At 43.1% G+C, this 25,737-nt stretch overlaps 1 protein-coding gene across 2 annotated transcripts in view; it reads right to left on the bottom strand.

The window, feature by feature from the left end:
* Positions 1-14,954: 14,954 nt before the first annotated feature.
* Positions 14,955-25,737, bottom strand: part of lmx1bb (LIM homeobox transcription factor 1, beta b) — a 46,177-nt gene continuing 35,394 nt past the window's right edge. The window contains exons 3-9 of one of the 2 annotated variants that reach the window (XM_069683362.1): positions 21,392-21,624; positions 19,284-19,459; positions 18,711-18,788; positions 18,261-18,339; positions 17,748-17,765; positions 16,236-16,397; positions 14,955-15,112 (exon numbers count right to left, since the gene is read on the bottom strand). In XM_069683362.1, the coding sequence (XP_069539463.1) occupies positions 14,955-15,112; positions 16,236-16,397; positions 17,748-17,765; positions 18,261-18,339; positions 18,711-18,788; positions 19,284-19,459; positions 21,392-21,624 (904 nt within the window). The remainder of the gene's footprint in view (positions 15,113-16,235; positions 16,398-17,747; positions 17,766-18,260; positions 18,340-18,710; positions 18,789-19,283; positions 19,460-21,391; positions 21,625-25,737) is intronic. The other variant, XM_069683363.1, reaches the window with a different exon arrangement.

Genomic DNA, 25,737 nt, shown 5'->3' with positions numbered 1-25,737 from the left:
TTTAATGCATGTAAAACAAATCCACGAGTCATGAGACGATCATTAGCATTGTAAATGTTTCTGCAGATTCAGATTTTTGTCGCAAATGTGAACAAATACAGCTGTCGGCACAACGTGGGGAAACTACTGCAGCAGTTCTGAGGAATTAATGCGAGAGTGTACCAATCGGTACTCGCCTTTAAAGAACAACTTTCTATTTTTAATGATCTAAACTGTAGAAACACACTCGCTGCACACACAAACACACACACACACACACAAACACACAGCTGCTAGCTTAATTTGCAATTGATCCTATCTCTCCTGTTCGACTCTCGCTGCAGCCTTCACAATGAGAACCTTTCGTCACAGTAACACATTAGTTTCCCTCCACTTGTCCAGACAAGGATTTCACTAGTAATGGCCCTGTAATGGCCTACAGGTCTTTGGGCTTCGGCTGTAAAGGCTATATTATTGAACAGTCACTGCTTGACTGACAATTTGTGTACATCCGTAGATATTGCCAGGCGGCAACTGGAACCATCGTCTCAATCAGCCAAATTGACCACAAGACCGCCAAGAATGAAACTGATGAAAGAGAAGGCAAATGTTCGGTACGTGTCGGAGGGCCAGAATCAGTTCAGCAGACAGGACTCTGTCAGCTCTCACTATCTGGAACACGCCGGCTTTCGGTTGCAGTTGCCTCGGAGCAAACAAAGCTTTCTGTTCAGACTTGTTTTCTTGCAGCTCCTTTCATATCAAAGAGATATGACGGAGCACAGAAAATATCATTAACTCATTTGATTTGTAAGAGCACGAAGAAGCAAAATGTCAAGGTAGTGTTTGTCAAATTTAGTACAAAACCTATATGCACTCATTTTAACATTGATGAGCGCCGACAGTTTACAACATACTTACTGATCTCTACACGAGAGGTTCTCTACTCGTCCGCCTCAGATTTCTTTATTGTTTCAGACCAGGCCTCCTCCTGCTGAGATCATTTTCCGTTTTAGATTGTTTTCCGCTGAAGTCGTGCTGAAATTCAAGCCCCCAGACATCACGTATTAATCCAGTCTGATCACCGTGATGCCATTTGCTGGAGGATCTTTGTCGCAAACACTAAAGATGGCTGGCACCTGTCTCTGCAGATACAGCACAACAGCGGCACCCCTGTGTACTTTGCATATTTATGTTTTAATTGTGTTACAACCAGCATGGTCTATTAATGTTGCTCTGTTCCAATTGCTGGAGTGACACAAATATGCCATGTTCCCCGTCAGCTCTGCTGTGTTTCTGTTTGCTCAGGCGGCAACAAACACGAGAGAAAGTAGAAGGATGGTGCGATCTTCTGCAAAAGTAGGAATAAATAAAAACTTATCAGTGCTCTGCGTGACGTCATTTATATTTTCCAGTATGTATTGTAAATGCGACAATTTAAAATGCACAGTTAAGTCATGGTATGTCATTTTAAAATGTGAGATGAGGTTAAAAAGGAAATAAATGAATGACGACTGATTAAACCATAAAAACTTTTTGAAGAAAAACAACAACATACTTAAAAATGACTTGGAGGCTATAGAAAAATGTATATTTCACTTGGTTTACTTTATCCTTTATTGTTTAATATAAAAATTAATAAAGTTGATCTGTGATCTGCAATGTGGTGTTATTCTTAGCGTGGATCGATTGCTTCTGTCTCCATCCAAATACTAGATGTGTCCTAATTCAGGGGCTACATTCCTCAAAGGACATACTTACGATTGTGCCATTTCGAAGGCTCCTTCAGATGTACCCAACAAATGCGTCCTTCCTTTCCAGGGCCACGAAGGATGCATCAGATGATGGCGGACTCTCAACCGGCCGACGAATACACTTTGATATGTATGTTTTTGGTTTCAGTTTAATCAAATAGCTAGCGATGCAAACGTTAAAAGGAGAAAGGAGCCTTGAAATAATAAGTAAAGTTACGTGACGCTAGTTAGCCAGCTAGCTAACTGTTGCAACTCGTAGCCGTGTTGAGTGAAGCCACATTTTCTATACACAGTGAATTCACATTTACACGTTAATATATATGTTATTCCAATAGTATGTTTCATGCACTTCAGAGTATTTTAAAGTTTGATAAGAATTAACTGAGTTAAAACTACTTTGTGCGTAGCGGTATATGAGTGAAAGTTAGATTTATTTTTTAGTTACATTAACTTAAATGTCTACTTTCTACTCTTTACCATCCTGCACATATGTAGATGGTAAATTCTGAAGTGTTCGTATGAGAGTGGTCGCTGAGGAAACATGATGCTGACACTCTCAAGATTATCTTCACATTCTTCAGGCACGTAAAATAAAGACGCTGCAGCATAGCACCTTAAACCTCATCAGTAGATGTCAGACCAGTCTGTTGGGAAGCCTCGCTAATCAAATTTTTGAGAACAGTTAATATTGACATTGAGTAATAATGACTGAGTACCTCCCTTTAATGACACTGAAGTGGTTTATATCACCTGCATCATCCCAGACACTTTGAACAGTAACTGCGGACCAAGAGGACTGACTCCAATGTTCCCAAGGCAAGATGACAAGAAATGTCAAGAAGAGGCATGCACCTTCAAAGGGCACGCCACAGGCAAGGGTTTGTGGGTAGGTTTCTGCTGTGCGAGCGCTATGGCAGCTCTCTGTCAGGGCTTGCTGCCTCCGTTTGAGCCTCCAGTTTTAAAACACCCAAAGAAGAAAATCAGGCCATTCTGTCAATCTGAGCGCTGACACCACTGCTGCACGGCACCTAATCCTCTCTTTGTGCTGGGATTTATATAAATGATGAAGCAATTTTACCATCATGTGGGATCAAAACTTTAGGCAACATTTTTGAAAGTAGGCTAGACTCACTTTTCAAGAGTTAGATGAGAAGATTGATACCATTCATATATCTGTCAAATGAATAATGCTACTGCAAGGAGCTGGTTAGCGTAGCTTAACATAATGACTGTAAACAGGGGCGAAACAGCTAACCTAGCCACGTCTGAAGGCAACAAAATCCACCTAAAGGTACAGAAAGTCTGCACTGATCATCTGTAAAACTATTTTGTCATTTGGACACTTTTTACAACATTCTTTACCTTTAAACAAAAGCTGTGTCCCAATTCAGTTGCTGCATCCTTCGAAGGAGGCGGTCTACAGAGGATGCATGATTCATAGCCTGCGTAGACCGCTAAAGCCGAACTGAAATGAGACGGTCTGGTCTACGGAGGATTTTCTGTTTGCGTCACCAGCTGTTCCCGCCCTTAACGTTGCATCACGAAACGCAGCTCCTGTCACATAGCAACAGGTAGCTAGCAGGCTAACTAGCTAGCATAACTAGCTAAAGGAGTCTTGGAAATGGGACAGCCTTCGACAAGCTTCTTTGACGCAATCGGCCTTCAAATACGGCCTTCGAAGGCTGCAGCCCCTGATTTGGGACACAGCTATTTTATTTAGTGCTTTAGCTTAACAGCTAGCTGTTTACCTTGCTTTTAATGCTACTGTCTAGGCTGCTGGTAGTCTATATTTCACTTTACAGACATGAAAGTGGTATCAATCTTCTCTTTTAAAACACAGTTTTTCTCCAAAATTTCAAACTGTTACTTTAAAACAAACTTATTTCATCATAGCTTACAGAGAAACGGACATCTCTGCCTGCTCTCAAAAAGGGCCTGTTTAAAACAGAAAGCCACAGTATAAGCTATTTCATGAATTTGGCAACGTAAAATATTTCACAACAGAGTTTTACTTATTCTATATTTTAAGACCCGGCTCAGTGGTTAGCGCTCAACGCCACGGAGCGGCTGGTCACATCTCGCTTGTCAGCAGAGGAAGTCAACAGAGAGCTTTCATTGAGGTGGGCACAGCCAGTCTGATGACATGTATGAAGGCGGGGGTAAGGAACATGTGAACTCAGATACTGCTATACCAACCTCCAGTCAGTCAGTGCCCAGAGGAAGCCCGAGCACGAGGACTTTGAGATCCAGGAGCCTATTCAGACGCCGCGGCGTGAAGGTCTGACTGCACCAAGCAGGAGCTCTGAGAAACCTGAGCCCGGTGCAGCACCGCACATGCTGATATGCACAGCAGAGAGAAGTGCAGCGGCAGGGCGAGGGCAGGGCCGCGGCTGGGATTAGGCCAGATATTACTCCTTTGAAAAAACACCACAGTACATGGCTGTGTTCTGCTCTGGTGGCTCCACTTAGCTGACTGACTGTAGTGTAATCAATATTTACTCATAACGGCCACGCTGGGAGGTCGTGACCTTTTGCTGTTCGTGACTGGTTGTAATCTTGAGTTAGAGCTCACAGATCCTGATCTATTGGAGGGGAAAATACTCTCTGAACCGTCAATGATGATAGGACAGGATTGTAAAACAAATATCTATAGCTCATCGTATATTCTGTAGATTCACTCAATTAAATTCACAATCAGTGAAAACCTGTTTTTAAACCTTTGTCTGTTTAAACCATCAGCGTGTTTTTCTACTTGTGGCAAGTCTTTAAAGGTCACGCTGTCTTTATTACACCCAGCATTTCATCTCTAAATCCATCTTCATTAAACACGGAGGAGGGACAATGGCCTTCTTTGCACTTTCAACACTTAACCTCACCAGGCACAACAATATTGTAAAAGTGCAAATCTCTCTCCAAAACGGCCCCACAGTTAATAATTAAGCCGTGACATTTGGGAGAGACACCAAAAAATCTATATGGTGAAATTTACTAACCTTTTGAAAAGCTAGCGAGAGGAGGCGGTTTATTTGGGCCCCCGTTTTAGTCCTTATAATAAAACTGTCAAAAACACACCAAAAGGCCGGGCGGCAAACAAAGGATGATTGTGTGCTGTTAACTGGAGGAGAGCACGAGGCTAATCAATGCACTGCAAATCAAAGCTCTATTAGACGAGCCTGCGTCTCCGGGGGCGATCGGACAGAAAGACACGACTGACAAATGATATTCATATGTAACTTTATGGATTATAATCGCCATGATGAACTGATAATCATGTCGGTTGTTGCTACAATGAAAAAGGTCACATGAGGGCAGAGTGGCACCGACCTCTGTCTCCTGAAAATACTGATGATCACGTTAGAGCTGGAGGTCAAATGTGGCCCAGTGGTCATTAGAAGATCTCCGTGCAATAGCCGGCGCAGCAATCACTAGATACTGATTTACAGGTTCATAAGATCTTTTAATTGGAGCTAATTCATATGAACAAACAAAGGGTGTATAACAGACTTCTTTTATAACTGAAGGGCAAAGGTCAGGCTTTATTTTCAGAGCAAAAGTGCGTCTTAAAATTTGTTGATGGTCTCCAGAAACCTTCTCGTCGGAGTCATTAGGGTCTGTAATAAATAGGGCGGGAAAAGTGCCAAATACAGATTCCAAACAGTTTGGTTAAGCCCTCACCGGCTGTTGACTTTCAGATTTACTGTCCACGCTCAACTCCGAGCGTACACTGCGAGTGATTTATCAGCCTCACAGGTGAGTTCTGTCGAAACATCCAGGGCTTAAATATACGGCTCAGGGCTCACCTTGTCCTGCAGCGTATCCCACATCCAGAGGCAATGTTTGTAAGAGCGGCTGTGAACAGCTTCTCTGCCCCCAGAGCCACGCACGAGCCAGGAGAAGCTGCCTCCTCTCCGTCTTTAAGTTCACCCAGACAGAAAAAAAACATGACTGTAAATTCAAACTTTAACAAGCTTTCAGATTACACTGATTAAATGCCTCTTTTATATGCAAACATGTATTTGGAAGAGGAGTGAAACACGTAAAAGGGATCTTTATTGACACGATTAAATTGCTGAGTAACCTGAACTGCGTCGAGCGCTCTCGTCCAACTCTTGCGGTTAACATGATTGCTGCCTTTATCTGCCTCAGTGACAGATTTAATTCGCCGCTCTGCTTTGACAAACGCACAATGACGGACAAAAAGTTTCATTAGTCACGTCGGTGTTGTCTGTTTGCCAAAAGGTAATATTACTGAAAGTATAATTATAAACCAGCAGGTATCAGTTAGCGTGCATGTCACAAAGATGAAAACATATCAGGACTAATTACCAGTTGCTTTTTATATGAGTGAAACTTGATTGATCTGTGCTGTAATCGGGTGCTTATTAAAAATGAAGGACAATATTACAAGTGTGGAGCTAGAGTTAAAGGACATGATGATTGTGATCTTTGTTAATACTCGTTTGCATAGCCCAAAGCTGATCACTTTTCAACATTGTTTGAACCTTCATTTCTTTGATTATCTTGTGATTTGTCTTAAATGATCAAATATTAGTTTGTATTACAAGTTCTGAACAAAGGAGTCATCCAGACACGTCAGCTTTTGTTTTCAGTCCACATTTCATATTTCTGTGGATCCACCATTTTCCTTCTGCATCATCTCAAAGACTATGTGATGGACTTCCTGTAAATTGTTAGACATTCATGCTCCCCTGAGGATGATTATAAGTGAATTCTCCTTTTTTTTTTTGTACTAATCCTATGAAATATCTCAACAGTTAATCGCAAGACTGACACAGAATTTTGTACATTCATTTATGATTCTCAGAGGATGTCTGCTAATGACTCTTGAATAGCGCCACCGTGAGGTCTGGAGTAAAAAGCCGAGGCACAGTGCTGTGAATTGTCATAAAATTTGGTACACGCATTCATGACCCCCCTTTAGATAATTAATCATAATAACTTAGTTAATCACATCATTTTATGAGATGCTATCATCAGTTTAATGTCATGTCACTTTGTCTAATTACTAAGTAATTATCTGCAAACATTAGCATTACCTGTGTATGTGTTTAGTGTTAAGTAGCAAATATTAGCATGATAACAAGCTGATCTTAAATGCTGAAACTAGACTAGACTAGATTTTAACACTAGAACAGCCAACAGATAAAATTTACCTGCAGCTGTCTTTTGATTGTATGTGACTGTTTTTCCAGGATATACTCAAGCCCCCCAGTGTTCTGTAGCGCCCCCTATTGTTTAAAAATGGCCATACCTATAACCGCCAGCGGGTCAAATTTACCCATACATAGAACGCCTTTATTTTCACGCTATTATTTTCGCGTGGCTAGATTGATACATTGTATGCTGCTATGGCAACACCTTTTTTTCTACCATTGTGTGTGTCATCAAGCTGCTCATCAAGTCATAAACTCCAACTCAACATGGATAAGAGGAAGAGATGCATGAATGTACTTAATGCCTTGAGTGAAGGTGAGTCTGATGGTGGGGAGGTCTCTGGACTGTATGCTGTTTTTGGTTTGTTTTCTGCCAAGCACCTTGTTCAGAAAGTGCTTTGCTAATAAAGTTTATTGTTATATATATTTCATTGTCATGTTGTCATTTTGTAAGCTGCATAAAGACACCACATCTAGCATTTCATGATACAACTTTGTGTTGTAAAATGATAAATAAATGAACCTTGTACCTTGAAAATCAATACATTCTAATAGTGGGTAAATGTTACCCGTCTGCGGTTTTAGGTATACTGTGACCCCTGGCGGTTCTAGTGTTAAAACTGCTAAACCTCAGCATGGTGACAATGATAGCGACATAGTTATGGAGCGTATGTTAGCATTCTGGTGTTAGCATTTAGCTCAAAGCACAGCTGTGCCCTCGAACATCCTCACAAAGCTAGCATGGCTGTAGATGGTTTATATTAATGCTCATGCTAATTATACAATGCCACATAATGTGAATGGGAGGCAGCAAATAATCCTTGTTAAAGCTTTTCGAAATGAGCTAAAGCTGAAAAAGAATACCCTTTTCCCTTTTCCTGGAAAAATATTGAAAGAACACAAACGTCTGTTTTTGTTGTTTGCTTTTCGATTTTGGTAGAAATCGTCAGGTTGTTTTTTTTGTGAGAACATCACCACACAAGACAACCTCATGACTAAGAGATTTCTCGACTGCCAGACAAAATGGCACATTGCAAAGTCCCGGGCGTCCGAGGCAGGAGAGAGAGCAGGACTTGGATTCCAACATCAAGGGAGAGGCTCCTGGAGGTTAGCAGCGCTGGCTTGTGTTAGACCTTTAAGGTCATCATTCCTTCGACTTAATGCCCCTGGCATCACCTTCCTGCGTGACTTCAAACACCCTGGCTACATTCCTAGACCATGTACCAATAAGCACTAATAATGCAGAAAAATGAAAACCAAAACAGATGGGCTCCAATAGTGGTGGGGATTACTGAGCGCTATCCAGGGCTCTATCTGCACCCCTGGGCGCTGAGAGGTGAATCCTACACCGTCTTTTTCTCAGCGCAGGAACAGAGGCAGGAGGTCAGAGAAAGCAGCAATATGTTTACATGTCCCAGAAATGTCTGTGGAGAGGTTCAAATGGTCATTTTGAGACAGATGGAATGAATGACTGCACCACGATGTTGTATGTTACGAATGCTCTCCTCTGTAAGGAGCGTGGAAATAGATGGACTGCATCACTTGTGGCATTTCAGTAAAATAGTTCCCTACTCCCGGATTAATAAAGTCACTGTTACTACATCTATGTCGGAGCTGTAGCATACAAACAATGCCTCATACATGAGGCAGCAGTATTTCTTGCTTCTGACTGACACAATAAAGCAACACACTACTGGATCTCTGGCTGTGACGCCTCTCTGTGGCCAAAACCTCAGAAACGTCTACCATTTGATTATACTCATGCCCTCAAGGCTCAAAGAATATGTGTGAGACGCTGGTTAAAAAGTCTCCCTTTAACAATTAACCACACAGCATGGAAAGTGCCCAACGAAAACACCCAAAAGCCCCCCTCTCCCCCTTTCTGCTCCCACTGGGGACTCGCTGTGAACTCCTGTGAACTCTGAAATCATGAGAAGAAATCGAGACTGTACTGAACCCACAGACGTCTGAGTGTCTTTGGGAATGCAAAAGCTACAATTAATTGGGCTTGGTTTATTCGAAAAAATGCCATATTGGTCTGTCGTGAATGTGGAGTTGAGAAATGACAATTAGAAGTACAATAGACATTTCAAAATAAAAGCGCTGCATGGTTTAAATTAGCCACTCCCGCCTGATTTACAGTGATGAAGTGACGGTGGGAGGTGCTCGAGCTACCGTCCGAGGTCACGCCGTGTTTTTACGGGGCGGCTGGTGAGAATCTTGCGTTAAATTACCACAAATAACAAATCAAGCTCCGTGTGTTTTTCATGGGCAGGGCAGGAGACGCGGATCACAAACCTCCAATTGTGTCTCAGGTGGAAAATTTCAGGATTTTGGTTATCTAGTGAAAATATTGTCACTAGACTCATTTCCTATGTGGTGCCAGGACGGCAGAAGAGTAAATGTGTGAACAGTTTACTGAAGGCCGACTCTTAATGCTCCGTGAGTTTGCGTGTGTGTCTTCGGGTCAGGTTTCAGCCCGACTGTTTTCATACCGAGGCCACACTTACCTCAACCTCTGAGTGTCGTCTTTGGCCGATTCACGTCCAAGTGCCAGAGAACAAGCAGAAGTGACATGAAGTTCACTCGCCGCCTTTTGCTGTTTGAGGTTTGAAGAGAGGAAAGTGGGGAAAGGAGGTAAGGGAACGCAGGAAGTGTCGAGGAAGTAGAGTGTGGCGATAAAAATAGTAAATTAAATGCATCCTGGGAAAATTATATTTTAGTTTTTACACTGTCCAATCCCACGTGTACTGTGTATCTAAAGGACACAGTGTTGCCTTTTAGATTCAAGAGCTCAATGGGCAGTTTTCTCGGCTTTAATACAACTTTTTACCTCGACCCCTGCCTACATTATAACACATATATCTGTACTTTGACTCCTTACATTTTAGAACAGGCTCATAACTTTAGCTTTGCTACTGGTTTATTTAGGGGAATTATTTTGCATTATTCAATACCCCCTTCTGTAAATCAAGACCGATTTTAACCCAAATAAAAAAAAGACAATTCATTGGCGTATCCATCACTCATGATAGACTTAACATGACAAAAACAACCTACAAGATATATAAAGATGTAATGGACGAGGGGAGCTGGTTTAGCTCAGCGGTTAAATCGTGCGTCACTTGTACAGAGGCTCAGTGCGGCGGCCCCGGGCTCCTCTCCCACCCTCGCCCCCCCTGCCGTGTGTCGTCCCCACTCTCTCCTCCCCTTTCTCTGACACTACCCACTGTCCTCTCTCTCTCACATAAAGGCATAAAAAGCAAAAAAAAATCTTTAAAAAAAACAAGATGTATTAAGCTGTAACAGACAAGGGGCAAGGGTTTGGCTCAGTGGTTTAAGTGTCTAAGGGTGGAGTGCTGGTAGAGCAGGCGCCCCAGATACCGAGGCCACAGTTCGTGACGCACTGATCGCAGGTTCGACTCCCGGTATGCTGATCATTTGGTGCACGTCATCCCCCACTCTCTACTCCCCACACTTCCTGTCTCTCTTCAGCTGTCCTATCAAATAAAGCAAAAAAGCCCCCCCCCCCCAAAAAAAGACCTGTCAACTCTGGAACACATAACCAACATCTAATTAATCCCTGATATAAAATCGTTCACAACAAAGGTTAAATACTGGCTCAAAGCAAACCAGAGCTGTGGTCATTTTTTAGCTTGTATTTTAAATTACTTATTTGTATCATTGTATGTTGTATGTATGTATTTGTGTGTTGTTATACAGTAATATGGCATATATTTTTAACTGTACGTTCAAATCTGTAGTTCTAGGTGGTTTTATGATACTGACAGCTTTATTTTTAAGGCCCAATTAGGGACAAGAGTGGAAAATTTGCGATAAACTCTCGGTTTCGGTTTCGTGCTTGCATCGTCCCTATCAAATCAAATAAATTCTCTTTCCACGTTTTCTGCTCTATCCACTGTCCTATATAATGAAGGCAAAGGCCAAAAAAATTATCTTACAAAATAAATGTTGCAGACAAGAGAATGAAACTCAGCCATGTAGAAGAGGCATCAGGTGAGTGACATGTGCGTGATAAGCTAGGAGAACTAGAAGCTGGTGGCAACATGTGAGAAAGGGAACTGGCCACAACATTCACTATCCATTTTATTTGTACATTAACAAAAGTTAATGCTCGTTATTTTCAGTATAATTTTTATGTTATTTAAAGAAAAAAAATAATATGATGTGAGGTTCAGTTAGCTTTGCACAGAAACAGCGGGTTGAAATGTCCTTTAGGCTGCTGCTTTTGACTTTAATACAGTGAGTACATTAAAGAGCATGTACTTCTTTAACTTCAGTGAAGAACTTGATCAGAATTCTCCCATCTATTCTATTCTATTTGCCACCTCCTGCATTAAACCCAGCTGCTGATCCTTGAAGATACAGCCGCCTGAGGGGGGTTAAAACTTTTGTTTAAAAAGAGGGTTTAACAAATAGTCAGCCATAAATCTGTTTGTTTGCTTTAATGTTTGCATTTTTTGACAGGTGTCGCCAGACTTGATCTGCCATCTCACCCTTTACACGACTTATGAGGGCCACAGTGTTTGTATACCTCCAACAATTACAGGGTTATAGTCTCGAACAGAAAGAAAATTCAGCTTTAATATGTAGGAGAATTTATGGTTTTTGAGGCTTTCCCCTCACATTTTCCTGTACAATGTCAGCACAGGGCCTTCTGTCCTCCTCTGCACCCAGACACCTCTCTGTAAGCTCACCTGGCCTGCCCTGAAAAGGGAGAGGTTCAGGCTAATTGTGCTGTCTATCCCGTGCAAACACAAAGTGTGCGTGGCAGCCCCGTCCATGTTTACTGTAAATGGGAGCCTTTGTCGCTTGTGTTTGCTCGGTCTTTCACACTTTAATCCAGATATATACCAGAGACCCGACGCAGACCTGCTCATTGTCCCTGCAAGTCTTGCTTATTGTTACTTACATAGAGACACACGCACACACACACAAACACATTGTTTCCTGTACACCTAGACGTATTTTAGATCCATTTTATCTCATTTTCATACTCAAACAAATCTCACCCAATCAGGTTCAAGCTTCTGATGACGTCACTGCGTCGTGCTAGCGGGGATACTCGCCTTCTTGTGTGACAAGTTAAGATAAATGTCGGTCTAACCTTGCCAACAAGTCCAACACCTGGCTGTCAGATTGAAGGCTTGATAGCAGAGACATATTTATATCTATGTACCACACTGCTCTCATGCCCTAAATCCTCACACATCTGACAATTTCATGTGCTCCTTCTGGCCGGGATTATTAAACCCTGTCATGAGTGTGACATTGGGGATATATTGAGTCATAGAAACAAAGAACATCATAAACGCACTGTTTATCTGCATGGTCACGTGACTGCTCAGACGGTGGGTGGAGGCTTGCTGGGCCACATTGAGGAGCTGTCAGAGAGATGAAGGAGCACCCAGATGGTACTTCCAAGCAGCCGCCCGACGAGCCCTCAGGTTATAGGTGGGGTTCGCTCGCTAGTCGTGCAGCTGTACTGGTATGTCACCTGAACTTTTCTCCGACCTCACCCTCACTACATGTACATGTAGGAGCCTCGCAGACAACTCACACATTGGAATGGTTATGAGCATTAGATCAGTATTAGGTCAGCTGATGAAAGCATATAACACAGTTTGGTTTTAATTTGAAAGGACTAAAATCTAGAGCCATGCTAACGGCTCTGTGAGGCTGTACTTTGGCACAGCTAACATGCTAACAATGACAACGCTAACTTGGATAACATACTTGTCAGTATTTTATCCACCATCTAAGCTAAGAGTATTAGCTTAAGAGTAGCTAAGAGTATTAGCTTAGATGCTAACATTTACTAACACTACACACAAAGTAGCCTACAGGTGCTTTGAATGTCCTGAGTTAGCATGTAGCTTGTCATTAAGGATTGGTGCTAAAAGAAAAGTCAGGTGATTAAAAAGGCTGTAGGATTCATCCTCTGGGGACCCTGAATAACTGTACAGAACATTCTGGCACTCGATACAATAGACTTATTATACTACCAAATGAATTTATCATTAATACCTGGATACCTGACCAAAAGATGGCACCTATTTACTAAAATAGGAGTTGCTCGCCTAGCCCGGAGACTTTATTGTGATGATGTCATGGATTTTTAAATGTTTTGAAAAATGTAAAACCTCCATAAACCAAGAATCAAGACCTTATTTTGCGCTTGGAGGTGTCCTGTCAACAGTTTTACAGACATCTCTTTTATAATGTTGGTCAACAGTGGACGTTTAAGGATTGTTCGCTGCAGTACCACAAGTGGCCACCGGGAAAAAGTGGAAGCAAGGCTCAGCAGCACGGTATACATGTGTTAATAATGAATCCATGATACTGACTGACTCTGTGACATTGAGCCTTGCAGTAAGCATGGTTAAAATCCTGATGTAAAGTGTTGAATAAACTTTAAACCTCCTGTGAGGAACTTTCAGTTTGTGTTGATTTTGGCGCCCCCTGTGGACAAAGCCGAACCTCTTATCTCTTTGCTGATTTTGTCCTGTACATGCTTAAGCGGTGATTTTCAACAAGAAATCTCCTCCTGATTTCTTTAACAGTCATATGTATCACTCATTTTAAATTTTGGTGCCATTCTGCAAAACATCTTTTGCTCAGACAGCTTTTACGGCGTAATGAAGTCTTGGAACTTGCTACCTGATCACTTCCTGGTTTATTCAACAACAAACCTGCACTCATGTCCAGCTTTTAAATGTAATGTTTTTAATGTGTGCTTAATTGTACCTTGTTGTATTTAATGTATTTTCTGTCTTACTTTTCTGTTACTAACCTCTCAGTTTCTTTAAAGCCCTTCTAAAGACGGGTGTTGCAAACTTTCAGACGCTACAAACACAAGGATGCTTGCATTGGATGGCTGTTCTCAGTTTATCTATGTATATTGTATCTGTCCCTATCAAATGAAACATAAATACATAAAACAGGTAAAAACATACACAATGCTCAGTGAAGCAGGCCATACTTTGGGACTTGAAATGTTACCTTGTGAATGATCACTGAATGGCATTTATTTAATGTTATCAGGAGAAAGACATTGTTTATTCATCAAACCAGTCAACTTTGGTCAATTAGCAACTTTAACATTTTTGAGAATGCACATATGACAATGACAACAAAAGGTTTTATGGTCTGTACGAAATAAATAGCAACATTGCTCATTTACAGCTTGGCTGAGGAAATAAACAAAACAAAGGGTTAATCTTCATATTAAAAAGGCATACAGATGAGTCGTGATACTCAGGAACTCACTAATTGCTCAACAAAAAAAATGCTCTCCTTTTTAAATAAAGCTTTTCAGTTTTAATATGCACCTTCAAGAGCCTGTTATAGTTAAATAAATAGAATGCTTTCCATTTTTAACATGCACATCCAATTTGCCTGGGGAAAGTATTTACACTTCACTGATCCTACTTCTCTGCACTTTTTTCTCCTCTAAACAACTCGTTCTCGCCCACAAACTCTCATACATACACAAATGTACAGTCACTCCTGCAGACATGCTGCACCTATTTACTATTAACACAATATCTAAACCTATTGAAAGTGATCAAAATGCTAACGGTGAACATGGAAGTCCATGTAGTGTGAAGAAGAAACAGTCCAAACACCACATCTTAACCAGGGTGGGCGGGGCTTACAAAAAGTTTTAGTTTACAATTGATCATGCACTGTATAAACTCACTGTGATATTTGGTTTGTGTAATAAGTGGCTTCAATATCTACTTGTTTTCTTCACGTGAACAAAGAAAAGAGTAATATCTCCTGTGACAGATAACCTACCGAATAATCTCTAACAATATTTACGTCTTGTCCCCCAGGAATCTTCACTGTCCTACAACGAGTGGTTTTACTATCTTTGCGTAAGCTTCAGCACATAACCAGGAGACACTGCGAGGAGGTGATTCTTCTGTCGAGTCCGTGTGGGTGGAGAAAAACTCCTGGCCATCGCGCTTCAGGGTTGAGATGGGCAGTTTATTCTGTGCTGATGTTTTTTTCTCTTAAAACTCTTTCATGATGCAAAGTAAGAGTTCTGCATGGAGTAGAGGCGGTCAATGGGGTTTCCCACGCGGGCCTGCATGGAGTTGACTTCTGAGGATGCCATGAAGCAGTCACTGAGGCTGGTTAAAGACGTGTCGCTGTCTATGTCATGGAAAGCAGAATCATTACCTGCGGAGAGAGACGATACAGAGATAGGCCGTCAGGACTCGGTGGCAGAGGCGTCATTCAAAAAACGCACCGACACCCCGCTCTGACTGGGAAATCAGCGCAATCTTTCAGTGGAGATTTATAGCAGCGTTGGGAAATTATAATTACTAATAGTCACTTTGAGAGATCGCTGTTGTGTGTCATCACAATCGGGAGAAGTGTTTTGTTAGTTATCATCAAAGCTCACTTTTTGCTGCCCTCGCTGGGACAATTGCGGTCTGTGAGGGAGCATGTAAACAAGGGGCATCCTCCTAAAAGATCTGGTTAATAGCAACTGTTTCCGCCTTTCATAAAACCTCAACGTGTTATTTCTCTGGAGGGAATAGTTAACTTTATTACACTCTGGATCTTAATGATAGTGTTGCACAAAATGGGGACAGTGATTTGAGACATATCTTTTAATGCCTTGCCAATATTGTTCTTTTCCCCAAACCAAAGGCGAGTGATGAGACGGGGGATTTGGGTTCTTACTACCGAGAAGAACTAAATGGAGGCAAATTATAAGGAAGTTATGAACTTCAGGAAATGGTCCCTCTGGGGCTTGTTGAGGACATCACTTAGAAATGTGTTATTCCAGTTACATCCTGTGGACTAACACTTGATTGACTGATTTTTTCCCCCCCGTCCTTGTTTGCGTTTTAATTCTTTCCTGTATCACACAGAAATCAGAGCCTTGTTGTTTTCACATTCTGATTCATTAGCTCACACGGCCCTCAATCACTGTTTGGTTTGCATTTATCTGAAGCTGTCCGCACTGACCACATGTTTTTACCACCATTGGAAAACATCATCAGTAACGTGGCATGTTTTAGAAGTGGAGGCGGGGAGCTAAAACCATATTAAAGAGATTTTAAAATGAACTTCAGAGCCCACGAGCCTGGGTGTTATCTCATGTGGGAGGAGAAGCCCATCGTACGTCTCTGTGAGCAGCTTAAATCAGGGGGGCTGCGGCTCAAACACATGTCCCACACTGGGGAGCTATGAGGTTGATCAAGGGACAGGCATGTGTGTGTTTTTTAGAGCATGAGTGGGTGTTTTCTTTTTTGGTAAAGAGGAGAGGGGGGGGGGGGTTGTGGATGCTCACCATATGGGTTCATGTGGTCCCCGGGCATCTGTGGGGGGGTGAGCCCCTGTTGGAACGGGTCTGTGCTGTAGCCGTTCTGATCCATGGCGACCAGCTGCTGCTGCGGCGGAGCCAGCGGTGTGAAGGAGTTCATCATCCCCTCCATGCGATTGGACATCACCTCTGCAAGGGAACAAAAGCAAAATCATTACAGGAAAACCGCTCGGGATGAGTCTGCAGAGTGTAAATGAACCCACGCACAGAGGGTGAAGAGGGGAAAACCAGGATGACGGAGGCATAAACATCCTGGTGTGTCATCCTGGTAGTTTCCCATTCATACCTGTTCATCTTACATCCACACAAGCCTTAATCAAGTTAGCCTTCCTGTGTCTGTTAGTATTTACATGGAAACCTACAGTAGTTCTCCTTACACAAACAGCTCTTGGCTAACTCTTGTGGCTCCATCACTGTAACCCCCCCTGAACTTTCCTTTGCAGTGGCTTTGCAGAATGACGTCTGACATTCATTTTGTTTGGCTTCCAAAGAATCCATCTTACTTGTGATGGGAAGCGCTCTTGTTTACACAGAAGCATATCTGCAATCTGTTATTCAGTTTAATTACTGAAGATATGTACTCGTTTCTCACAACACGTTTGATTGAAGATGAAATGAACAAACACTTTTCTGATTGGGTGTTTAACTATTCTGCTGCTCATGTACCAGCTTGATTTGAATATCCATCCATCCATCCATTATCTATAATCGCTTATCCTGTTCAGGAGCCTCTCTGAGGTGTCATTGGGCGAGAGGTGGGATACACCCTGGACTGATTGCCATATTAATCAGAGGGCTGACACACAGAGACAGACAACCTTTCCTATTCACATCTATGAGCAACTTAGGAGTCACCAATGAACCGAACAAGCATGTCTTTGGACTGTGGGAGGAAGCCGGAGTACTCGCAGAGAACCCACACATGCACAGGGAGAACATGCAAACTCCACACAGAAAGACCCACTATGTCAGAACTGGGGTTTAAACCAGGAACCTTCTAGCTGTGAGGTGACAGCACTAACCACCGTGCAGCCTCTTGATGTGAACATATATTGCTTAAAAAACTTAAAGGGCCAGTTCGCCGATTTTCAACTTCAGTCCTATCATGCTATTATGGGGAGCTAATGCCATTATGCTAGGAAATAATGCAGTGTCGCTCTGTGCCTTTGGAGGAGGCTATCCGCTTCTCCAATGGGCCCTGGAAAACCTCCACCAGACTACGTAAAACACGCCATCTGGCGGAGGCCAGGGAGCTCGCTAAACTACACTTCCTCAATCTAGGACGCCCGCCTCCGATGTCATGTCTCGTTCAAAATCATCAGGTTTGAAATGTAGACTGCAGACCTGAAGATTTTTTAGACGATTCACCGATATATTTTCATCACAATGAAAACAGTAGTATTTCACTCCAGCGTCTCTCGCTGAGCTGTTCCTTTCAGAGGGAGGGGCGCAATGCATGCTGGGTGCTGTTTGTACAACGTTCTCCACTTTCTCCGGCTTCTCTCAGTTACAGAGAACACCAGCTTTGACTGACAGAGGCTTTTTCCAGGGGCGAAAGTTTTTTATGACATAAATAAATTATCTGCTTTTAATAACAAATTGTGTCTGATATGTTTTTCTCCAGAAATAACGTCTTTAAATTGCATCTTTTCATTCTCCCACAGTGAAACATGCAGAACCTATGAAAGCTGTATGTTTATATTACAATTATATGTTTTAATCTAGACTAGCAGCTTTTATTTGTGACGTTTGTGTGACATTTTTAACTCTGATTTAAGGTGAGAAAAGTAGATGGATGTTAAAAAAAGTGTCAAACTCTGTATAAAGCAGTAAGTGGAGCATATTAAGTAACACTAACAAAGATGAATTTTGGAGTGAAATTAAGCTTAAAAATGCAGAAAATGTGAAAGAAAAAAAAAACAAAGCTACGAAGAGATTTCCCAGACAAAGAGCTCTGAGGCAGAGATCTTCCCCCGTGTGTGCAGACTAAGCGCCGCTCCGTACCTTGGCCGAGTCTCTGAGAATTCTGTTGTTCTTGTTGTTGCTGCTGTCTTCTTGCCAACTTCTTCATCTGAAACGAAAGGAGTCAAAGTTGTGAGGAGCCCCCAAAACTAACATGCGCTCTTTAATTTAAAAAGGATGCTCCTCGCTGTTCACCCTCGAGTGAACCGCACAGAATCAGTGTGTGAGTGCACTTCATTGTCAAGTATCAAAGCTCTTCAGGAGATAATCATCAGAAAAGAGGAGGGCGTAGACGTTTAATGCAAGAGTGAGCTAGATTTGCAACTCCTCATTCTCTTTTTTTTGGTACATTTGTGAAAGGAATGCAGTGATAAGTTTAACACGCATAGTTGTGCTGATTTATTAGTCGGACTGGAAGATGGAACAAGGCTGTTGTAAGCGGACGCAGAGTGTGACTCATCCTGTGTGAGTGGCTCTCACCTTAGCTCTCTGGTTCTGAAACCACACCTGCACCACCCGGACGCTGAGCCCCGTCTCTGCGGCCAGCGTCTCCCGCACCTGAAACCACCGAGACAAAACATATCCAGCATCACACATGACGACAAAACACTTCACAGCACACTGGAATACTTTTCCTCCTTAACATCTCTGCCACATTTCCCGACAGGCGCGCTGCCTCTTTGATTTGCTTTGATTTCGCTGAGCGCTGAATGAACGCAGTGGTCTTTTTGGACCTCCTGGTTATTGGCTCTTCAAAGCCTTGGCCCCGGCGCAGCGCCTGTTTTAGGGCCGGGGCTGCAGAGGCAGTGCTCCTATCGCAGTATGATATTTTGAGCAGGCGGGCTGCGTTACACCAGCCTGCCTCAGCTAACACAGAACAGAGAGCTGCTCGCCACTTCAAAGCCGAGCTCTGAGGTGGGGGAGATTTTTTTAATTTGAGAATTTTATTTGTGGAACTACTGTAGGGCTCGTGGTCGGCATTTAAATGTCCTCAAGATGGAAAGCAGAGAATATAAAAAAACATTTTGTTTTCCTCACAGATCTTTGTCTTACCTTTCTGCACGGTTTAGAGGACACCTCAAAGGACGCCTTGAAGGCCCGTCTCTGCTGAGTGGTCAGAATGGTTCGTGGTCTCTTGGGCCTCCTGGGATCCTTCCCATCATCCCCCTTCCCTTGGCCTGCGATGCCTTTCTCCGGCTTGATGTCCAACTCCTCATCGTCGCTTTTCTCTGCAGAGAGAGAGACATCACTCTGTAACGTCAGTACGAGCTTGAACCGACTACACCCTCCAAGTCAGTGACAGTCTGCTGATAAATATATCCTCGTTCTTCCCCATTCTGGGAGATTCACACACCACAAGTGCATAATCAAAGCAGACATGTGTTTCTGATACTTTGTTATCTATTTATTACAAAAGGAAAAGGCCACATGTACGATTAGACGTACAGGAGGCTGCGGCTCTCGCTCTTGGAGAGAGCAGTGAAATATGCACATTTGTCATTGAACTGGACGCTGCGTCACGTGTAATTTATTGCACTCAGCTTTGTCTGATTTACACTAAATCAATCTCTGATAAGAATACTACATCAAGTGCAACATGAAAAAGGCAACACGAGTACATACGGGAAATGCGTCTCCCATGACACAGAGAGGAAGTCCAACTTTTTTTTTTGCTCCTTTTTCCCCCTAAAATAATGACATCCTTCATATGGATCGCCAGATTTTTACTGTCAGCAGCAGGATATTACAGTTTTGGCAGTAAAATCAGAGTGTTTTTATGCTCCTATCCTACAACATATCTTTGATAGTGACAGGGATTTTATTAGATTTCCTTTATTAAGAGAATTAAGAAAGTTTTTTTATATTTTAACATAAAAGCCAGCTTGCTGTTTGCAGCTATTACGCACTAACTTCATAGTCAACAATGACCATCACATTAAATTATAGAATTATGAGCCATTCTCACAGTTTATGTGATGGTCATTATTTGTCTTTGTATTAAAAACAGCACAAAGCGACGTAAAACATGTTACATACACTGTCTCCTTAAAGCTTATCTTTGCTTAGGGGTTAAACAACACATAAAGCTAACGTTAGCATCTCATTTAAAGTATTTCAAACTGTTGTCAGGCAGAATTTCAATCTAAATTTCACCTGCCAAAAAGACCACAGAGTTATATAAACATAACATGACAAATAAATGATTGAATTACAAATATATCCCTCCATCTGGGGCTGAAAACAATTGTTTCCAAATCTAAAGCAGCAGTTTGATTGAATGAATCCTAATGATTTCTGGGATCTAGTTTCTGTAAGGAGAGGCGCACATGATGCCTCAGCGTTATCTGATAAGTATCTACATCTCTCCTCTGAAAACCTAGACTCCATCCGCCACACTGCCGAGGTTAACCTCTGCTCATGTCGACATTTTCTCCCCCTTCAAATCCGGAGACGTCGCACAAAAGACATGCCTGCGCGATACGCCGGGACACAAACCCAACGAGGAAGACGCAGAGCAAATATTCCCACAAGTTGACAAAAGTTGACACAGGCACAGATGTATTTGACAAATTCCCTCGCTTTTGTGCATGTCTAAATGTGAGCCAGATGGTGGTGAACAGTGAGGCTTGGCGAGATGCCTCGTTGTGTGTGGAGGCTACAGGCGAGGAACACTCGAGCTGATAAGAGCGGAGGAGCAGGCTTTCTGCAGAAAGGCCCCAAATCCCTCTGTCACTCACCATGATACAGTGATTTAATTCTTTCCAGCACCAGACCCTGCCCACGCACACAGAGCCATTAATACAGGGGGGCTTGGCTTCGTCCTGTTTCCACTTCCTACTGTATCATAAACCTACGCTCAACGCTTGAATTCAAATGATAGAAAATCAGCCGCTGCAGATGGAGCCATGTTGTTTTACTGCCTTGGCTGCATGCGAGAGCTCTGAAAATCTGCCAACAAGTTAAAGCACAAAATAATAATATTATTTTTTTCCCTTAATGCGACTAAAATAGCACCGAAACCGCTCTGTTAAAGTGGATGTCTATGTTGGCTACCACTGTGATGGAACGGAGCACTCAGAATACAACACCCGGGTGCCATGTGATGATAGCACCCGGGTGCTGTTCTCGCTCCGGTGTGAGAGGGTGCAGAGGGTGCTCACCTGAGTCTGAGTCATCCGGGCTGACCGAGCTGAGTAAGTCCTTCTCCCTCTCATAGTCAATCTTGCACAGCAGCTGACCCTCCTTCAGGACAAACTCGTCGCCCTTCCTCAGCTGCCGGTCGCACACGCAGCAGCAGAAGCAGTTCAGGTGGTAGACGCACTCCAGGGCGCGCATCACAAACTCTGTGGGGGCGATTTTCTCCATGCAGCCGCTGCACTTGGTCGCAAACAACCTGCGGAACAAAAGAAATATGATTGTAGGTTTGCTGTTGACAAGGAACATTTTGTAACACATTTTTACACCATCTATCAGCATGAATCGGTTGGGTTTTCATATTAAGATAAGACAGAAAGAAAATTTAGTCATTCAGGAAACTTCCCCACACCCTTTTGAATATTTTCTTTGAGCCAGAAATTGATTGCAGATTTATTTTGGAGTCTTTAAAAGTTAAGACAATACAATAAAAATGCCTTGTTCAGGTCAGCACACATGGGTTTTGCTGCTGCAGCCACAGTGGCTTATTGTGGCTAAGGCTAACTAACGTTAGCAAACTTTAGCTAGATAATGCTGTCAGCTACTGACTCCTCTTCTTGAGCTACTGTTAGCGTATGTTTTAGCATTTTTTGTGCGTTCACTTGCAGCTTTCGATCACAGTGGCTGCTGTTCAGAAAGTTGTACTACAAACCTCTGAAGGAAAGAGAGATAACACACAGATATTGAAAACTAATCATTTAATACAGTCAGGAATTTTGTATCCAGTAGCTTAAAGTGGCTAACATTAGCTTATCTTAGCCAGTTCTATGCCTTTATTGACAGAGAGAGGACAGTGGATAGTGTTGTAAAGAGGGGAAGAAAGAGTGGAGATGACACACGGCAAAGGGCTGAGGGCGGGTGTTGAAACCCTGGCCGCTGCATCGAGGGATGTTGCCTCTGTATATGGGACACGTGATTTAACCGCTGAGCTAAACCGGTGTCTCTAGCCAAACGTGTTTCATAAAGCTGATCGTGTTCACTTACTAAACAACTCTTCTCTTTTTTATAACAATGTTTTCTATTTATGTCATCTTATGTTTTTCCACAGCAGCTGCTAGCAGCAAAACTTACTGTCTCACTTTTAGTGCTTTTATTTTGGCGAGGTGTGTGGCTTTATTCTGTCCCTTCTGCTTTTTTTTCAGTTGCCCATCAAGTGTTTTTGATTTACAGTCCAAGTTGGCTTGCTGTTCCTGTGGGCAGCCAGCGAGGTGACTCCTTTGGCAGCAGCTCATCTGTTAAAATTTCTCGGGTGGGCCCGGCCCCGCGTCATTCCAACTGAGCTCAGTCATGGGCACTCAAACCCCCTCCCCATCTGAGAAAGAGGCTGGACCCTGTTCTAGTGCAGTGATCACTGAATCCTGATGATCCTAATCCAGCCTTTTCTGACATTTCTTTCATAACCGGGACCCTCTGTATGCATCAGATACCTTATCAGAGAGCATGATTCATTGCTGACTACTGGGCCGCCCTCTGGTCTGTTCATATGTCATCCTACTGTCTAATATCATGGCTCTACACCGCCTCCATCACCATATCCTCGACAACACCTCCATCTTCTTTTATATGCTTTCAGGAAGATGTTTGCATTGTTTTATTGGTGACTGAGAGGCATTTAATTCGTCCTCTGTTGTTCACAAGAAGCCACATTAAACGGAGCAAGAAGGCAGGGAGTGTGGTTGATCTTGTCCAGCCGTAAAGCTGGATTTATTAGCGGCCTCTTTGTTTGCCCTGGTCTGGAAGACAGCTGGCAACCGCCTATCTATTTGTGGTGAACATCTATTTCATTGTGCGAGGCAGGGAGGCAGCGAGAGGAGCGATTGACATCATCTGCTGGTCCGGGACAGGGATGAGCGATAGTGATGAATATAATGTGTAAATATGAGCGCAGGGAAACCAAAGGAAGGTTTTGTTATGGTAATGCTGTTATAGGTGCTGATTGAGTGCTGATACGCCGTGTGTGTGTGTGTGTGTGTGTGTGTGTGCGTGTGTTCACACTTGTATGAGCAGCTGTTTGCACGCTGGAAACACGGTAGTGTGGTTTTTGGTTGGTCTCTGCAGCCGCCTGAAATGATGCGCTCATCAGATCAGCATCAGGAGAGCTACACTTTATGTTATCTTAATTACATCACATCAGCTTATAGGTTATTGTACCAGTTTCCTCCGTCACCACCTGTAACAGGCGCACAAAAATGCTAAGATAGCATCCCTTTTTTCTCTTTCAACCATCCTCCTGCAGCAAAACAACAGAGATATCAAAAAACTGGCGCCCACAGGGTTCATAAAATCCTTTAATCTTTCATTTATTACAATAAATTAAGAAGCTTATTATTCAACTATGGAAAGACCTCACGGATAATCCCATGAAAAAGAAATGTTGGCATGTTTCTCAAACAAGCAGGGTTCTGGTTTAAGTGACCTGCCAACCTGGATCTCTCCTCTAAACAAACCTCCGAGTTTGGATGCTCGAAAATAAAAGTCAAGAAAAACATTTCTGATTTAAAAAAAAAGAGAATTAAAGAAGAAAATCTTACGTCAACACGCTGCTCTGAAGATAAACTGAATATTCAGGGAGTTGTTTCTAGTTTTAGAGGGATTAGCGTGTTAACATGCCGGGATCAGGACGAAAGAGGTGATGAATCTGTCAAGACGAGTTCCCAGCTCGAGCTCTAATGTGTAGCTAATGATCGGCGGCTTAAGAGGAGAAAGAGAGCAGAAAAGTTGAGGAAATGACTTGTTAGCACGGTTTTGATACGTCCAGAGCTCCGCATTCACCTTCGACCGCTCTCTCAAATCTTCTCATCTAGATGAAAACATTCTCTTTCAGCCCTCTTTCCTTTCTTCTCTCTCCTCGCCGAGTCTAATCTTGTAAGCCATTATTTTTCTATTTCCCCTCTCTGTCACTTTGCATTATTTTTGCTGCTGTAATTCCTATTCGTCCCTTCTGGAATCTTCCTGTCCTGCTTTGTCCTCGCGTCTAATCCGGACTTTCTGCCTGTTTTCAGTCCCCGGTCCCCTTTCTCAGCGGGGTTCAGATGGAATAGCCATGCATGACGCCCCTTCTATGGCAACCACACCTCCACAGGAAGGCAACGGCGACTTTTCGGATGGGCAGAGAAGGCCTTTGAGAAGCTGGCAGCAGAAGTAAATCCTTCTCTAAGGAACAAGGAGAATTAGCAGGGAGCAGTGGACTAGGGATTTAACCCTACCCCTCTCCTTTGAAAGGCACAGTCGGTCCCACTCCTGCGGCTAGCCACAATCAAACAGAGGAGGAGTGGGGAGGTGGCAGCGGGGAGAGGAGAACACAAACTCCCTGAATGACACAAGCAGTGGATTGTGGAGGAGCCTAATCCCACTTTAATACCTTTCCAAGTTCAGCTGCTAAAGAATGCTCTTTAAAACAACACCACTGTGTGAGCAGTGAAGGTTGACCAGGGGGAGGCACGCCATTCAGCCTCCCCGACATTACCTGATTAGTGGTTTGAGGAGCAGGCCAGTGGGCCGAGAAGAGGCAGAGGAGGAGATGTAAATGATGATTCTATATCTGGAAAAACATATCAACAGGGGCTTCTGATAGCATTAGCAGAAAAAGTGAGATTTCACACCTTCTTGTGAAGCTCTTCTGGGATATTAGAGATATCAGAGAGCTGTAGGTGTGCGAGGAATCAGACTTAAAGTGATTATTTACCACTTGATCCCACTGACCCACTGAAAATCCACTTTCTGGACCCTCGTCTTGCTTTGGTAACACGACTCCCGGTGTCGCAGAGCCAGGCTGATCAGCTACAAAGAAGACCACCAGCATGACAAGCAGCGTCCCCGCTCTCGCTCCCCCACCTCCTCCTCCCACACCTGAGCGCACAGATCAAGCGATGAGACCCTCCTGTGTGGATCAATGGCCGCATCTCAAGCAGAGAGGACTGTCAATATTTACCCAGGCCTCCCTAGAACTGGACTCATAAATGGAAAAAGAGCGGCTCTCAGCACATAGCTCCGTCCCAGAGGAATCATTACGTCCCTCTTTTTAATCCTGTGTCCACGTACCTGTAATCCCCTGTCTGTTCTTTCTTACGTTATCTATGGCTCTCTCCTCCTCTCCGTGACAGATTATCACACTGCTGAGGCTTGTAACGCTGCAGGATGTGTTTTTAGAAAATGCAACAACAGAAAAAACCCAGACGAGAACAAAAAAAGAGCATTATGAGGAAGACAAAAGCCAACAGGGAGCGACAGTTATTTTGTCTGATGAACACTTCAGCCGAGCAAAGTGCAGCTGAGAGACCTCGGCCTCTCTGCCGCTCTTCTTCTTCCCCCC

This window comes from Semicossyphus pulcher, unplaced genomic scaffold (assembly GCF_022749685.1).
Source record: "Semicossyphus pulcher isolate SPU_LCO1_2020_fin unplaced genomic scaffold, fSemPul1.0.p SCAF_6, whole genome shotgun sequence".
NCBI lineage: Eukaryota > Metazoa > Chordata > Actinopteri > Labriformes > Labridae > Semicossyphus > Semicossyphus pulcher.
The sequence above is the reverse complement of the archived record's forward strand: the minus strand, read 5'-3'. Positions and strand labels throughout refer to the sequence as shown.